Raw genomic sequence first — 18,161 nt, forward strand, 5'->3', positions numbered from 1 at the left:
CAGCTAGGACACCCATTAAGGGAGGTTGCTACCCACATTCAGGGTGTGTCTTCCCCTCTCTGCTAATTCTTAAGAAACATTCTCTTGCACATGCTGTAAGTCTGTCTTCTAGGTGATTCAAAATCTAGCCACGTTAATAATTAAGATTGACCATCGTATAAGGGTAGCCTTTAGAAAGAACAGTATATTGGACTCGGGTTTCTGAAGTTGGCCGATTACTTCGTAATGTAGTACTAAGTGGTGTGTCTGTGTGGTTTACATGAGGCCAATGAAGCAAGTAAATGCAATAGCATGAAGAAGTGAATTGCTTCTCTTACACTTGGTAAATACCATTAAGTTGATTGTTGGATAGTGCTTGGTTAAAATAAAGCTCAACCTAATGGCTGGACAGCTGAGACTAACTTTAAATAAGGGAGTCAAGAAAGCTGGCACGTGTTTATGTTGGAATGGGGAGTCCATTGAGTCAATGAGGGATAGCTGACCGAATAGTTTTTCTATCTACCTCTAATCATCATCATGCCTCCCCAAGGGACCTGTATTTCTCTTCCTCTTCAGCCCAGTTTTTGAGTGTCATAAAATTATTGCCTCTCTTCCCACCATTTCCAAACTCTTCTCACCTTACTCCACTCAGATTGTTTTCTGAATCATATCACCAAGACAATTCATACCATGACTACTTATTCTTTTCATTTTGTCAAATGGATACTTTCAAGATTATTGTTCCTTGGTCTGTGCGCAATACTTTATGCTGCTGACCACTTCCTCTATAAAACATCCTTCCTTTGACGCCTCCGTTTTAAGTTCTGGTTGTCATAGGTGATACCACATTTTTTTTTCTTTTCTGTCTAAGTCTTTGTAGTTTCCTTTTTGAGTTTATTCTGCCACAACTGGCCATTAAGTGCTAGAGTTCCTTCAGGCTCAAGCCATCTTTTCTTATGTATTTTCATCTGTAGTCTTCTCCAATAAAAGTCTGAATGCTAATCTCTCCAACATTAATTTCTAGACATGACCCATTTCTTGGTTCTACAATCATGTTTCCAGCTGCCAACTTGGCTTCTTCCATGGGATAGACAAAACAAAAAGAAACCAGGACTAAATCTATGATATTTTTGTAAAATCTAGACTTTTCAGTGAGTGGCTTTAATTCTTTGGGAATTATTTGGGTTCAACCTCAACATCTTCCTCTTTAGTCCCTCAACTGAGTGCTGTCAATTCAACTTCATTAAAATATTGCTGAGAGAAGAAAATGACTAATAAGAACACAGATATGAGCAATATAGTCAACCACCTCCAAATAATTGGCAGACATAGAACATAACAACTGGAGAATTTTTAGTATTTTTATTATTTCTATTAAAATATACATTACAATAAATGTATATGTTTGTATGTATTTATATTTCATGTTAGCATTTAACATTATAACAATTGCAATTTATAAATTGCTTATTAAATTGTATTATTATTTAATTCTGGATAACATTTATGCCAAGAGTACATTCTAACTGGAGATTTTTTTCATATTTATAATGTCTTGTGTGTGTTTATGTTATGCATATGTATTTCTGTGCATTTTTCTTTGTAGTTTTTGAATTTTTGAGATTATATAGTATAATATATAATCACAACATTTTCCTCCCCTCCTTCTCCTTCCTCCAAACCTTCCTATCCACTACTCTACTCTCTAAATTCATGGCCTCTCCTTTTATTGTTACTACATGGATATATATGCATATATCTATATATATCTATATATATATGTTTATTTACACACACACACACACACACACACACACACACACACACACACACACTCCTAAATATAACCTGCTCAGTCCATATAATGTTACTTGCATGTATATTTTCAGAGCTGGCCATTTGGCACTGAACAATCAGTTGCTGTGCTCATCCCTGAGGATGACAACCTTTACTGCTCCCAGTTTTTTTTCAGTTGCCTATAGTTCTTTGTGTACAGTTGAGGCCCCATGGGCTTTCCCCAGTTCACTTTGGCATATTGGTTGGTGTAGTCTCTGTTTAGCCCATGTTCCGGCAATCACGTTGGTGAGCAGTGCTCTCTGCAAGAGCCAAAGACCAACTAACAAAACCCTCAATGCCGTACCTGAGAAGCCCTCTTGGTGTTGGTGGTCAGGGCTGTCCTAGGGCTTCCCAAAACATACTGCCCATTGCTGTTGCCTTTGGTTGCCTCAATATGTGGAGGTAAGTCCCTATGGCTAAAGACACTGTGCACTTCAGAAACAGGGCCCAGAGATCACTGAGCTGGAACTGATCTAAATGCTTCCTTCCTGAGAATTAGCTTTCATGATACCTGATGGCACCATGCACACTTCCAAAGGATGGAGGCAATCAACAGTCCTGCCTAGCTGTGACACCTATGAACCACACCAACAGACAGCATGGCACATCATCCTAAGGGTGCATTAGTGGCATAAATACCTGGGGGTAACTAGTAGCTCTCTAATTGTACTCAATATCCACTCAATGGAAGGGAAACCGTGCCTGGTACTAGAAGCATAACTAACTACTCAGTGCTAGTCAAATCAAGGTTATTGGAGGATAATGTACTAAACTCACTGGAGAATTTTTAAGCATCCGATTTCAGAAGACTGAAACTAAACAGATTTCCTACCCCACCTCCCAAATCAATCTTCTACAATAATTAGGTATTAGTAACACAAAGATAATTAAATTTTCCTGTGTAGACATTAAACTGTCTCTCAAAGTCTTATTATTCTTTATTTTCACTCTTGTCAAACTAGATACCAGAGGAAATTTTCTTATTCTCTTGATTATTTAGTATTTAAAACCCTATAAAAAATTTTCATAATTAAGTAATTTAAGTTTGAAAGCTTTCTCTCCAAGATTGGCAGCAATGGAATGAAGTCCCCTGTCACCACTGGCATTAATCCATGTGTAAAGCAAGTTATGAATCTGTGAAAAAGAAAGCTGTGGTTTTGTCACAGTCGGTGAGATTGTGTGAATACAGATCCTGAGAGCTGTAACTGAGTAGCTTGCTGGAAGAGATGCTTGCATGCTGATAGCCACTGAGTGCAAGTTAAAATGCAAAACTATGGTACAATTCTGTATGTCAGTAACAAACAGAAATAGAACATCATAGACAGCATCAAAATCATGAGAAATATGAAAAAAGTTCACATTGAAAGCTTCAAAATATATTTGAAGAAATTTTAAAAATCATGTTTATTTTCTCTATAGCTTTATACTTACTTCCTCACTAAGTTTCTTTTCCCAGTTCCTTAAGTAATTGTGCATCCATGAACCAATAAATCAGCATCAATTTTTTTGTAGATTTATGACAATTTTGAGACTTTGAAGACTCAACCGCCTTACTTTATTTTCCTCTAGTGTATCTCATTTATTCTGGGCACTTTATATTTTAGGATATTTATTAGTTTTAATTACATACTTATGTATATTTCTCTGTGTGCCTAACATGGTTACTGGGAACTGAAATCAGATTCTCTGTAAGGATGTACCCATGCTTAACTGCTGAGCCATTTCTCCAGTTCTCAGTCCCTTAAAGTTCATGTACTTAGTTCTACATCAACTTAGAAGAAAGATAAGAGCAGGCATTGATAAAATTGGAAATAAAAATAGAAGAAAATTTTGTCAAGATACAGCAAGTGGAATGTATTTTTCTATTTCATAAGAATTTTTAAAGAAACACCTTGGGGCTCTATCAATTCTTATCATGCAAAGGAAAAATAACATGAGTGTATTCATAAACGGGCAGAGACTGAATCTGTAATAGCATGAATGTTTTATGCTGATATGTTTGGTACCCTAGATAAAAACTTATACTTTCTGATAAAATATATTAATCATCAAGAAATACAAGATACATAAAAACAGGCACCTAAAACCAATAAGAGAACTCTCAGCCAATAGTTAAATATCATTTCCCTCAAAATTCATGCATACACAATTTTACAGTTAGGTTCTGCAAGTCTTTTAAGGAAATCCAGTAGTGTGTGTGTGTGTGTGTGTGTGTGTGTGTGTGTGTGTGTGTGTGTGTGTGTGTGTGTTCTATATGTATTTATGAGGGGTGACATGCACCTGTGTGTGTATGGGGTGATCATGCTCGTATATGTGTGTAATATATATATATATATATATATATATGCATGTCAGGGTAGGCATGCACATATGTTTATGTGTGCATATGTGTTTTATGTGTATACACATGCATGTGGGTGGGTGAGCATGTGCTGTGTGTGTTTGTGTGTGTGTGTGTGTGTGTGTGTGTGTGTGTGTGTGTGTGTGTGTGTGTTGTGTGTGTGTGCAGAAGACAACCTGGAGTATCACTTTATCTCAATAGAGCCATCTTTCACCAACTCCAAAAATTCTTGTCTTACATTAATGTTTTCTTTGCTGAAGGTGAGATAATTATGAGTCTTGACCTGAAATGTCAACAAAGGATTAGAATTCCATATTACATGTAAAGTTACATGAAGAAATTCTAAGTGAACTGTTTGCAATCTGAATTTAGCAGTGGTTGAAATTGTTATACTAATAAAAGGAGAATTTGAATTTATCTTGGAATAAAATAAAGTGTTCTGCACTGGGATAACAGTGTGATTTACAACATTAACATATGGAAAGAGAAAAAAAAACCCCACAGTCATCTAAACAGATGGAGGGAAACTGTTTTGACAATTCAATACTTGTTTATTTTCTGGATTGCTAATCTAAGGCTATCTCCTTACCTTGAGATACCTCAAGAGATGTTCAAGTGCTTCCTGGTAGTTCACAGCAAGAGGAAAAGAAACCAAGACAGCTGTCTATCCGGGAAACTAGAGTTGGTTTTAGTTTCTAGGTGAATTATCAATGTTAAAATGATTTCAATAAGGTGATTGGAATTACAAACTGCATATAAAGGCAGTTTCCTGTCTTCTAGTAACTGTAGTGAAATAAAACCACAGCATGAGTGCCTGTAAACCTGTGTGATAATCTTGCATTGCCAGCAAAAAATGAGTAAGCCTGGCTACTATGGAAACATTTAAACTATAACTGATGATCGTTGAAGATTGCTCAGTGGTGCATTGCATAGATAGCATATGATCCTGTGATCCTTTCCCCAAAGGAATCAAGCTTACATCCACACAAAAATTCACACATCTATGTTTCCAACAGCTTTCCTCACATTACAAGTAGTAGAAACAACTAAGGTTGCCTTCAGCCCACGAACTGTGGTTAATCTCCAAACAATGTAATACTACGGAATGATAAAAATTAAGTGCATCTACAAAAAATGGAGAGAGGGACCTTAAATGTGCTTTGCTCAGTGAAATAGGAGGGACCGGAGAATATGTTATGTGAGATTGGTGACCTTTGGCGTTCTGGAAACATAAAGCTAGAGAAAATATAAAATGATCGGTGACTGTAAAGGAGAGGGAGGGCTAGGGAGTAGACAGGACATTTAGATCAAGGAAACAATTTTGTAAAATGTTATAATAGTTTGTAAACAACAAACATTTGCTGAAACCTACAGACAGGCATAAATACAAAGTGTGACCTCTAGAGAGGGAGAAAAGGGAGGGGCACTCATAGGAGGAAGAAGAATGTGGTAAGTACAGTTAAATTGCACAAGATGCTTGAGGGGAATTATCTATGTGAAAATCACTGCTGTGTTCAATGAATATATGTAACACACACAAAAAAGATGATAGAGGAGAATGGGAAAAAGCAGACTGAAAAGGAATGTAGGTTCTTTATGCTCTGTACCTTCTGTCTGATTTGTCTATAAACATAAAAGTATTCTAACATATTATGGAATGACATACAGAAAGAAACCACATTTGTGATTAGCTAGATAAGAAAATCATTAATTTGTTTTTATTTGGGGAATAGACACCGAACATAGGGATGCTAATATTTACATTGAACAGTACAGGAAAAGAAAACCAATTGAACGAACTTTGACAGTGGTTAACTTACCTATCTTGTTTCTAAACTTTAAACCAGTAGCAAGAATTACTGTATGTATAAAGTGGGTAGAGATAATCAGTACAGACTCTGTGTATGGAAACTTTAGCCTGACAGTGACTATAACAGGCACACTGGGAATTGGGCTCGGCATTTGCAGTATAAGATGCTTTGAAATTTGATCACCCACAGGAGTGACAAATGAAATTTCATTCCTATCCCAAACTAAAGAAAGAAAGCTCGAAAATGAGAATGACAAAGCTCAGTTCACATGGGAACACATGACCTGACCACAGCTGGGAGTCTTTGCGTGTAGCTCAGAGGTCCAGGCTCTGAAAATCACCAATTTGAAGTGTATGGCAAACAACGGCATTATGCCTAAGCAAAAGGTTTCCCAAACTTCTCAAAGGAGGCTGAGTCAGGAAAGACTGAATCCGTCCTCCATTAAGACAGATGATGAGTGAACTGTGGTGAAGCCCACTCACTCTGTATTTACTTAGTACTGGCAAAGCACTTTAAAGCATATTGCCATGTTGGATTCAAGCAAGCATATTGACCTAAAATGAATGAATGAATGAATGAATGAATGAATGAATGAATGAATGAATAAATGTGTGATTGATAGATACACAGATAAGAGCAATGAAGTGGGGAAGAAAATCTGTGATACTTGACAAAAATATACTCCAAGTGCTGAAGAAATTTGTACTTAGGATCTCAGATGGAGTGAGTATAGTTTTTGATCAGCTACTGAGAAGTAGAAAGCCTCCTAACACCATGAGCACCTTGTACAGACCTCTCTTTTCATTGAGTAAAGGTAAAAATATCCCAAATTTTGTGTTTAAGTAGGACTTAAATTCTTTAAAATCTTTAATTCTGCCGGAATTCTAGTTGGAGATTGCTTGATCAAAATGAAATATACTTACCATGTGCCTGTTACTCTGCTACATGAGTTCACATTTATGTTGTGAAAATAAACCTACAATTTATTCTACAGAGCAGTGGCTCTCAAACTTTCTAAAGGTGAGACCCTTAAATACAGTTCCTAATGTTGTTTAATACAGTTCCCCAACCATAAAACTATTTTCATTGCTACTTCATATCTGTAATTTTGCTGATGTTATGAACCATAATGTAAATATCTGATATGAAGGATATCTGTTATTTGACACCCCACCCCCACCCCCCATGAAAGGGTCGTTCGATTTCCAAAGGGATTGCAACTGACAGGTTGAGACCAGCTGCTACAGAGGAACTATGAGAAGTATTTTGAGTTCTTGTTACTGATCAGCTCTGTTAAACTCATAGGAAAGAAAATGCCATTGTTCCTTGGAGCTCCCCTTTCCTTCTTTGTGGTTCTAATTCAGCTACTGGTGTGGCTCAGGCTCAGTCAGACACTTTGAGGGCTGGTGTTGAAGTTTTTCTGTTTCCATTTGGGTGATTGCTTAGCTGCCAACTGCGAGGAACGTCTGAAAGCATAATATAGATGGGAGTGCCATTAGTCTCCTGGCTCAGGCTGTTTCCTGTGAAGATCTTGTCCTGCCATAGTGGCTTAGAGAGGCACAGTGCTTATTCTTGCTCATTTAATGAAAGCTGAGGTTTGGGGTAGGGGAGCAGAAGCATTTTGTTTTGTGAAGAGATTAAACGTTTGCTGTTGTTTTGCAAAACGTGAGTATATTCTTGCAAAGAGTTTTAGTGTATCTTTCTCTTCAGTTGGTGCACAGTAATTATGACATTTAATGAGTATTGTGTGATACTCTCACATGCAATATAAAATGACCAGACTTACACTTTTTTTCGTATTGGAGATATTTGAAATCCACTTTACTCTATATTTGTAAACAATTAACTGTTGGCAGTCATATTGTCTGCGAGGAAGCTTGTGTCTTTAACTTGGAGTTTGCTGAGCTTCCAACGAGAGTCTTTGAACTTAAGACTTGAGAGAAAAATGAAACATATGGGTTCCCTTCAAATATCCTTTGAGATAAGGAAAGTTGGATTACATTTAATATTCAAATAGGTGGGTTTATCTCACTGGGCTTTTCTTCAAATGTAAGTCCTTCTTGGATTTCTTCTTTTAGCACTCCTTTTTCTGAAGTACACACTGTATATTGTAGGAATTGTGTTTCTAGTCATAAAGGAAGCCCAACTTCAGTTAGCAGTACATCTTTAAGAACACATTGGATTTTTGTTGTTGTTGTTGTTTGGTTGGTTTTTCAAGGCAGGGTTTTTCTGTGTAGCAGCCCTGGCTGTCCCGGAACTCACTTTGTAGAGCAGGCTGGCCTCAAACTCACAGAGATCCACCTGCCTCTGCCTTCTGAGCACTGGGATTAAAGGCATGTGCTATCACACCTGCTCAAACACATTTCTTTTTTCTTTTTGACAAAGATTTTTGTGTTTGTATGCTTGTGATTCAGTATATTTGGTTCTGGTTATGGGCTTCAAATGATGGGCAGAATGCTTTTAATTTTTTTGTGAAAGTTATTAAAAGTAGTATCCTGTCTCCAGATAAGATGGAATTTGGTAGAAAGGGAAGAGCACTAACATTGGGATTCTTCTGAACTATACATGCCTTAGGCTCTACTTCTCAGAAGCATGCCACTTCTGTGATCACACCAGGCTAGTGGGAAGATACAGATCATTTCAAAACTGGACACAACATGAAACTTGGAAGTGCCTTGCAGTGTAACGGCTTCACTAGAGAGAAGAGCCATTTCCTGTAACCTATTGTTTTGTGTGCTGTTCTCTTCGTCAATACTTGGATTTTTTGTGGTTGTATATGAATTTTACAGTAAGTGTATTACTCACACAAAAACCCTGCTGTATTTTTATTGTCATTGTATTAAATTCACAGTGCTTGGATTTAATGTGTCTGATAGTGATATGTTTAACAGAACAGCTAAACAATTCTGGAAAAGAATGAATTTAGAGGAGTTACATAAGCTGATTTTAAGACTGGATGCTACCATGGCCATCAGAACAGTATAGTAGTGGAAGGTGATGGGGATGTGGGTCAGTGGAACAGAACATAGAGTCCAGGATGCCTCCCCTCACAAATAGGACATGTTTCATTGAGACAGGGGCTAAGTAATTCGTTAGAGGAGGATAGTGTCCCAACGAATAGGGTTGGAATAAATTGTCATCCATATATAAACTGAACTTTGACCTAAACCTAATCTTGTTTGCAGAAATTTTGTTAAAATAGGTCATAACTCTAAATGTAAAACTACAAAACTCCTGGAAGGAAATGTTAGAGATCTCTTTTGTGATGGAGGTTAGCCAATGGATTCTTAGATATAAAACCAAGTCCATTGTGTAAGATCTGTAAAATGTCACAATATTTCTAAAAGCTAACCCTTGATAATTAAGAACCGTTGACATGCAAAGGATATTAATAACAACATGAAAAGACAAGCTACAAAATTGGGGTGAATATTTGCAAGTTATGTCTTCAACAGGACTCTTATATTCAAAATATATAATGAACTCTAATAAGCCAAGAGTAGGAGAGCAAAGAATCTTATATTAAAACAAATGGACAAAAGTCTTGAACAGACAGTTCCCCAAAGTACATATAAGCTAGCAAATTAATGCCACAAACCATTTTCAATATCATCACCAATAGGAAAATGAAAATTTAAAACCTTTCTAATAATTACAAAGAATTAAAATAAAAATTCTAGCAATGTCAAATGCTACAGAGGATGGGAAACCAGTGAAATCCTCACAATTGTTAGTGGGAAAAGAAAAGAATTCATACAACCACCCAAGAAACACTTCCTATGAAATTAGCACCCGCTTGCCTCTTGACCCAGCAAAAACATTGCTGGCCATTTACTTCAGAGATGGATAGTAGTTCCACACAAATTTATAACAGTTTTAGTTGAAAGAATATAAGACTAGCAAGGCCCCACCTGCCCGTCAAGGAAAACAAATCGGTTTGAGATGTGCACACACAATGATGTACTGCTCCTGGATATCAAGAGACAACCTTCTGCTGACACATGCCACAACTTGGTGAATCTGTGGAAAGCTTAACAGGAGTCAACCTTGGAAAGTCCCACCCTGTGGGATTCTGCCTGGGAGATGTTTGGAGACAGCTGCTGTGATGGAGAAGAGATCCATGGTTATCAGAGGAAATGAGTTTCTCCTGATGGTGTTCTAATGGTCCCCAATATCATCTTCCATCAGCTTCCCTTGATCCTATCCAAACATCAAGGAAAAGATCTATTGGTTGTCGCAGGGCAGTTCAGCTGCATGAATGACAGAAATGTTTTCCCACATGCAACTAATTCTTCAGGGGTATGCTTTTAATCTCTGATGTCACTTTATTGCATTTCTTTTCTTTTGTTTTGTTTTTGTTTTATAGATAGAAAGATTTCAAACCTCCCCTTTATATGAGTACTGAATTCCTCACATAGTTTCTTCTCCAGACAAATAGATTTCCCCACCAGGGAGTGCAAATCTCTTTTAAGGACTTAGATCCCAAACAGCGATTGCCAGGAAGTTCTGTTGCAAAGCAGATTCCTGGGAATCAGGTTCATCTGATATATTGGACTTAATTATTTAAATATCATGCAAATTTTAGGTTTTATTATAGAAATTTCAAACAAAATTTGCTTTAACGCCCTTCTCAATGAGTCCATTTCAGATGGTACAGGGGCTTCTTTGAGAAGCCTGTAGGCCTGGGAATGTGAACATGTAGGTCTTCTCTGTGTGCCCACCTCTGTCTCCCCCACTTTTATTATGGGTATGAAACCCCTAATGTGTCCTGCAGCCCTTTCAATGCCATCGAGTATTGTGTTATACTCCATTCCTTGAGCCCTTTGTCTTCTTCTGCTCCCATTGAGGTCACGTTCAAGTGCACTACTTGTCTCTTCTTCCTGCTGTTGTGTTTCTCCAGGTGTCTCTTGGCATTTATACTGCTCCCAGACTCAAGGTCATTGTTTTTGATCAGAAGTTACTGATCTCCATTTTCATGAACTTCCTTTAAAATTCTCATATGTTGTATATATTTTAATCAGATTCTTCCTCTCCCCAAGACCCTCCCATATTCTTCCCGCTCCGTACCCACCCCACTTCATGTTATTTCTCTTCCTCTAAACCAGTGGTTCTCAGCCTTCCTAATGCTACAACCCTTTAACACAGTTCCTCATGTTGTGGTGACCCCCAACCATAAAACACTTTCTACTACTCCTTTATAACTGTAATTTTGCTACTGTTATAATTTATACTGTAAACATCTGTGTTTTCCAGTGGTCTTGGGGGACCCCTGTGAAAGAGTGGTTGTGGGTTGTGGCCCACAGATTGAGAACAACTGCTTCAGACAAACAAACAAACAACCCCCCCAAAACAAATAAACAAACCAAACCTGAAGAAAGCATACACACACACACACACACACACACACACACACACACACACACACACACACACAATAGCATGGAATCTGTTTTGTGTTGGCAATTGCTTCTGAACATGAGGCCTGCCTTGGAGTGTGGTTCATGTACTAAGTGTCACTTCATTTGAGAAAACTGTTTTACCCTCTCCCAGTATTCATATAATGCAAATAGCTTCTTAGGTAAGGGTTGAACTTTATGCCCACTTCCCCTTTTTGTTCTGGGGCTTTGTAAATTAAATTGTGCAGGTCTTGTGTAGTCTGTCACAGTCTCTGTCAGTTCATATGTGCATCAGCCCCACGTGCCTGAGTGAGGAAACACAGAAAGATAAACATTGCATAGTTTCTCTTATATGTGGATGGTAGCTTTTAAGCTTTAGATATGCATGGGTTTATTTTGTGTATTTTACTTGCATTGTATCAAAACTTCCTGTTATTTGAGACTGTTTCTTTACTCTGTGTCTATTTTTGTGGTTGATCAGAATAACGTTTTTTAAATGTTAAGAACTGTAGCTGGTTGTAATTACGATGGAATTTGGATATGCTACTCTTCTCAGATCTTTCACTTGTGTTTTTTTTTTATTTCTATGATGAATATCTAGAGGTTGGGATTTGTACCCTGGATCCCTTATAGCACCTGTCACATCATAAGTGTCCTCCATACATTTATCAGAAGATTTGAATGTGATCTCATTTCCTCTGACTGAGTAATCGCATCCCCAGTGGAGAATTGAGAAAATTGGGATATAATGAGATGACATGACCCTGATCCAACAGCAAGGTAGTATGTAGCAAAGTAGAATTTGAACCCAAGGAATCCATCTCTAGAGGCCATGGACTTAGTCTGTAGTACTGGAGACACCAAGTGCAAGTACTGGGAGAATCTCTTGCCTGTGGTGATGGACCATAGTCATGGGCTACAGAGATCCATATTCTAATCTTCAGCAGGTTAATAGCCATGTAAACCTTGATTTATAGGGACTTTTGACTGTTCTTTCCACTACTAAAATGCTTTGTCTTGATATGAGATGGTAGGATACAGGAAAGCGTTTAGGGATGCTTTTAGAAAGCACTTCTCCTGCCCCCAGGCTCTCAGCTGTGTTTCATAGCCAAATGTGGCAACATCCATGCAGTGTAGGACACAGTGCTCTGATCACACTTGTTCACATCAAAAGGATATTATGAAGCATTTGGCACGTGAAATAGGGTCATTTATCCAGATTTGGTTTATATTGGCTCTCTGATTGATCCAACCTACTCCATCTCAAATCACCATGGCGTTTCCACTGTGACCACACTTATGTCTGTGCGGCCATCTTCATTCACACTCCCAATGGCGTGTGAGACACTTGTCCAGGTCACCTCATCAGGATGGGTCTCTTCAGCTCGCTTTGCGGAAGGTTCCTTCATGGAAGCATTGCCAGTTCTTCTGGATATGCACAGGACTTTCATTTGGACAGAGGTGTTTTCTTTACCCTCGTGTGAATAATGACCGTATAGCTGTTAAATGGAATTCAAGTTCAAATGAGTACATCTGTCCTTCAAAACAGATAAAGAGAGTGGGGCGGGGCCTCAGTCAGTAGAGGGCAGACTGTAGAAGCCTGAGGAACTGAGTTCAGATCCCCAGCACATAAACCAGTGGGACTCATCTGTAATCCCAGCACAGGGGGAGGCAGACAGGAGAATACCTTGAGCTCATTAGCAGGCTGATGCATCGGTGAGTTCCAGGTTCAGTGTTAAACCCTGTCTCAAAAAATAAGGCACAGAGTGGCTGAGGAAAACACCTGGCATCAACCTCTGGTTTCAATACGCATGTTCACACACATAAACTACACACACACACACACACACACACACACACACACACACTCACTCACCCCACACCCGACATTAACAGCAGGATGTTACATTTGTAGTGTAGATTGGCATGCACATACGGTTTCATTTGAACATAGCAATGCTCTTGTCTGTAGGTGCTCTTTTATCATCTTTGATGTCACAATAACACATTTTTTTTTTTAGATAATGACATCAAACATCACCCAAACGGTAATGTCTAATGCCAATTACCTTTCCAAGTATAGCAAGTACTTGGTGATCCTCCATTTACAGACATATATACAGTTCCCCCTTGTTTATGGTGAAGAAATACTACAGAACCTGTTCTAGCAAATGTCTTGACTTTGATATTTTTGGAGAAGAATAAGTAGTCTTTCTATGAAGCTTATGTTCAATCCAATAATCCCGTTCATTACTTTTCTATTCTGCTGACTTAAATATTTTTAAATATTCTGTTTCTTAAAAATGCTTTTTCTGATGTTTGTGTAATTATGACCTCAATGTTTCACTTCTCATTAAGGGATCAAGAGCAAATTTTCTGCATAAATTCCCTTTGGGTATGCCCTTTAACATCAAGAGGGCTCATGTCTGCTCGTGCTCTGTTTTGCAGGAGTCTTCGACTGTTTTCCACTAGAGGCACACTCATTTGAAGAGTGGAATTCTTGATTCTTCATGCAGTCATGGATTTGGATAAACCATCTGTCTGGGGGTCATTCAAACAGCGGACCAGACCATTGTTAATCAACTTGAGCAAGAAGAGAGCTAAAAAGACCCCAAGCAAACCCTTGGATTTAAGGGTGCAGCATCACCTGGACCGGCGCCTCAGCCTCTCGGTGCCCGACCTCCTGGAAGCAGAGGCCTTGGCCCCCGAGGGCCGGCCTTACTCGGGGCCCCAGTCATCCTATACCTCGGTACCCAACAGCCTGTCCACGGCAGGCATCGTCCCCAAGAGCAGCAGCAGCTCCCTGAAGCAGTCTGAGGAAGAACTGGACTGGAGCCAGGAGGAAGCAAGCCATGTCCACGGGGTGGACACCGACTCTGAGGAGATCTATGCCTCTTCTGCAGAGGAGCGGCGGGCATCCAGCCAGAGTGGCCTGGATCTGCACAAACATCCCCTTGGAGGGGATGCTCCTGAAGAGCCAGAGGTGAGGCCTGGGCACTTCCCAGCTTTTAAAAACAGCGTTTTTAGGGTGAATTCACTGTCCTTGGGAAATTTGGGTAGGAGTTGTTTTGTGGTTACGCTGGATGGAGAGAATGTCATTTACGGGAATGTAAATTAAGGTACTATTGATTGCGCTGGTGTCCCCGTTTGTTTTAGGGCTGACCTCTATGTATTTAAAAGCTAGCTCAAAAGAACTTTCTAGGACCGTTTAAGGCTTTAAAAGCCCTAGTGGGCAAGGTTCTTTTGTTTCAACTCCTGGCAAAGAAATTGAGCACTGTAACTAACCTTTTGTTCTTCCCCCTTTCCTCCTCTTTCCCTCTTCCTCCCCTCCCTCCTGTTCCTCCTCTTCCCCTTACCTTCAGTAGGTTACATGTTTCACGCTGAGGTGAGGAGTGGCAATAAATGAGAGCTATAGAGCCGCTCTGTACCCATTACCAGCTCAATCAGACCTGTAGACAAAGTATGCAGACCAATGTTTTAGATGGCGTGCATGTTTCTCTTTGACCACTGGAGCCGGAAGGGTATTCTTTCCTCCTGTCGTATCAGGCCTGTGTAAACTGGTGCACCAGCGTGCACACTCGTTTCCAGAACTTCCCTTACTTCTCTGAACAAGAAGGTAGTAGAAATCAGCAATCAAACTTTCATTGATTAGCAGTTGTAGCAAAGCTTCGGCATTTCAGGAAGGCTTCGTGGCCACTGTAATGCCAAAGCTCATAGATCTGGAAGAAGAGTTTATATTCAGTCACCAAATTCTTAAATCCCGATCCTGATTGGATGATCAATTTAATCAGCTAACGTGGATATTTTTATTTAAATTCCTCTTAATTAATAATGTAGAAATAGGTTCCAATGTTGAAGTAAGAGGCTAATTTTTTATGTATTCCAGATTAATTTTAGAGTTGTAAACAAACTGATTCTTCAGCTGAAGGTTCTGGTTTTTACTTTTAGATGAAAATCTGTTGCTCATTCAGTGTGTCTGGATCCCCTTGGGGAGTGGAGGATGCTGTGACCATGTTCTTTTGGACATTGTTACTCATTAAAGGACTCAGCTATTTTTATTTTGACCTCAACACTTAAGGGATATTGTTTGTAAAATTTTTGTGGTATTTAATATTTGTAAATTTGAAATATATTTCCATTTTACAAAACACTAATGAGGTAGGTCTAATATGCTTTGCCAGCACGTTAAAGAAAACTTGTTGATTATATCTTGAGACTCTTCAACATCTTTGCATTTATCTGAATCTGAGTGGACTTCTTGGCTTTGATACATGAGCAATTTCAAATGACTCTGAGTGGACTTGGCTTTGATACGAGAGCAATTTTAAATTAGAAAGATTTTTGAGCTATGGATGCTAAACTTCTCTAGCCCTGCAGCAGTCTTTGTTGAATAAATATAAATCTTTGAATGCTGTGTAGCCCAAGCATTGGGAAGGATGTTATTGGAAACTGGTGAATGCCACATCATGTTTGTGTGTGTGTGTGTGTGTGTGTGTGTGTGTGTTCTAATGTGTGCCTGAATCTTCCCTGGTTCTTTCTGTGTAAGGTGGGTCTTTCCAGTCCCTAAGATTCCAGTGTTTATTATATAGAAAGAGGAGCTTCCCCCTCACTCTTTTCCATGAATTGTCTGTGATGTGCAGAGTGTCCATGGCTGGGAGAGTAATGTCTAATTTGTCCTTTTCTGAAGGCCTTGCTCTGTGACCATACAGAGCATATGTTCAACTATGCTTAATTAAAAAAAATCAGTGATGGCAATTGACCCAGGTTAATAGAGTTTGATTTGTGGGTTTTCAAAATTGATTTTTTTAATAGTATTTATTAGTTAAATTACAAATGGCCTTTGTGGTGATTTTTTCCTATAAATATAGTGTGTTCTGGTAATATTGATTTTGTTTATAGTCATTCCCACTCTCTTTGAATCTAATGCTTTTCTCTACTCATCCACATTTTAGTTTACAAATATGTTTTTTAGATGCCACATTTGAAAGGAAATATTTGTTCCCTGATTTTTGGAGACTGGCTTACTTTGAAATGCTTAATATGATCTGCACTAGTTTTACCCATTTTCTTGCAAATGGCATGAGTTTGTTCTCCTTTACAGTGAATAATATTCTTGTATATGAAAAGCATATTTGCTTTGTCTCTACACCTGTGCCCAGCCACTGGACTTGTTCCATGTCTTGGATATTGTGAGTGATGAAGAATTAAACAATGGATGCAGCTGTCTATTGTATATTCACTTTGAGGTTCCTTTGAATGGCTAGACTTTTTGGTGTTGTTTAGTATTTGTTTACTTCTGTTTTAGCCTTTGTATTTTTCTCTTTTCCTATTTGTTTTTAATGTTTATATTAGTTATATACAGTAGTGGCTTTCATTATGACTTTTTTGTAAATTTACACAATGTATTTTGATCATGTTATTCAATATCTTGTCTCTTCCTGATCCAGATAATCCCCTTCCTATGCCCTTCCATTGTCCATGTACTTTCATGTATTTTTGTTGTTGTTATTGTTTGGTTGTTGTTGTTGTTGACTCATTAGGACTGCTTGTAAGAGCATGCATGGGTGACGGTTTGTTTACAGAATCATGGGCACCTTACCATGATGTCTAAGCTTTGCTGGGTGAAGAGTTGTTGCTAACGATTGAGGTGTGTCCACCTCCCTCTGATCATATGCTGAACTCCTAACCCACCATATGACTGTATTGGAGACAGGCCTTTAAGAGATGATTGAGATTAAATAAATGAGGGTGTAAGCATGGAGTCACTCATCAAATAGTACTGACATTTTAATAACAGAAGGAAAGTCCTGGAAATTTTCTGTCCACCATGTTAAGACATATGGAGAAGGCAGCTATCTACAAGAAGTAAATGACCTCATTGAGAACCAAATTTTCCAGGAACTAGATCTTGGACTTTCAGACTCCAGAACCATGAGAAGTCAACTGGTCTCCCAGTAAGGGAGATGGCACTGTAGAAACCTGAGGTGACTGAGGTAGTGTCTAATGGTCTTTCTCAGGAGATGACTTCATTGTTCTTGTCACTGAGACTGGGGACAGAAGAGTTTGTCAGAGAGCCTTGGAATACTGAAAAGCACCAGCCCCCAGCATACTTATGTATGTGATTAGTTGTGTAGAAGACTTCCCTTCTTGTTAAATTGCAACCTCCAGATAACTAGCAATGTAATTTTTCTTCTCTAAGCATTTGTGCAAATCTGTAGAGATGGGTATATGTTTATGTGTGTATATATACACATACATACATATACATATATACATACAGAGATACATATGTGATAGTAGATACATAGATGAATATGCTCATGAAGTCTTCATTTGCCTTTCAAGCTAAATCCACCATGAGGTGCTCTGGTTACCATTAAAGAGTCTCTATTGGGTTGAGAATGTGTTGACACAGTGTTCCTTGGTGCATAAGTGTGTTGTTCTAAAGCCCACCCTCTTAACTGTGGCATCACTTAACTGAATGTGTGGGTATCAAATCATTTGGCAGCAGTGAAAGTTTCCTGACCATGTAAGGACTGCAAATTAAATCAAAACCCAAGAGGTAATGAATGCAAGATATTTATGGCAGAACTGAGCCATGTTACTACGGGACCTCACTGCAGTCTTAGTTCTGAACACACAACATGTGCCATTTGCATTCCATGTGCCCGTATACCAAACAACACCAGCAAATGCTTCCTAGAATCCCTTGCCTCAGATCTGAGAATGTTGTATGTTATTAATTATAATGTTTCTCTGTACAATAAATTTTTCTGCTCTTATAAAATTATAATGGTT

General features: G+C 38.6%; 1 protein-coding gene across 2 annotated transcripts in view; it reads left to right on the top strand.

Annotated features, from left to right (window-relative positions):
• The window catches only part of Mctp2 (multiple C2 and transmembrane domain containing 2), a 247,018-nt gene that overhangs the window by 35,912 nt on the left and 192,945 nt on the right, over positions 1 to 18,161 (top strand). For both annotated transcript variants that reach the window (XM_052763049.1, XM_052763048.1), the window contains exon 2: positions 13,812 to 14,346. In XM_052763049.1, coding sequence (XP_052619009.1) covers positions 13,882 to 14,346 — 465 coding nt within the window. In that variant the 5' untranslated portion in view covers positions 13,812 to 13,881. The remainder of the gene's footprint in view (positions 1 to 13,811; positions 14,347 to 18,161) is intronic.

The sequence above is a fragment of the Peromyscus californicus genome, unplaced genomic scaffold (assembly GCF_007827085.1).
Source record: "Peromyscus californicus insignis strain IS unplaced genomic scaffold, ASM782708v3 Scaffold_4__1_contigs__length_199733344, whole genome shotgun sequence".
NCBI classification, from domain to species: domain Eukaryota; kingdom Metazoa; phylum Chordata; class Mammalia; order Rodentia; family Cricetidae; genus Peromyscus; species Peromyscus californicus.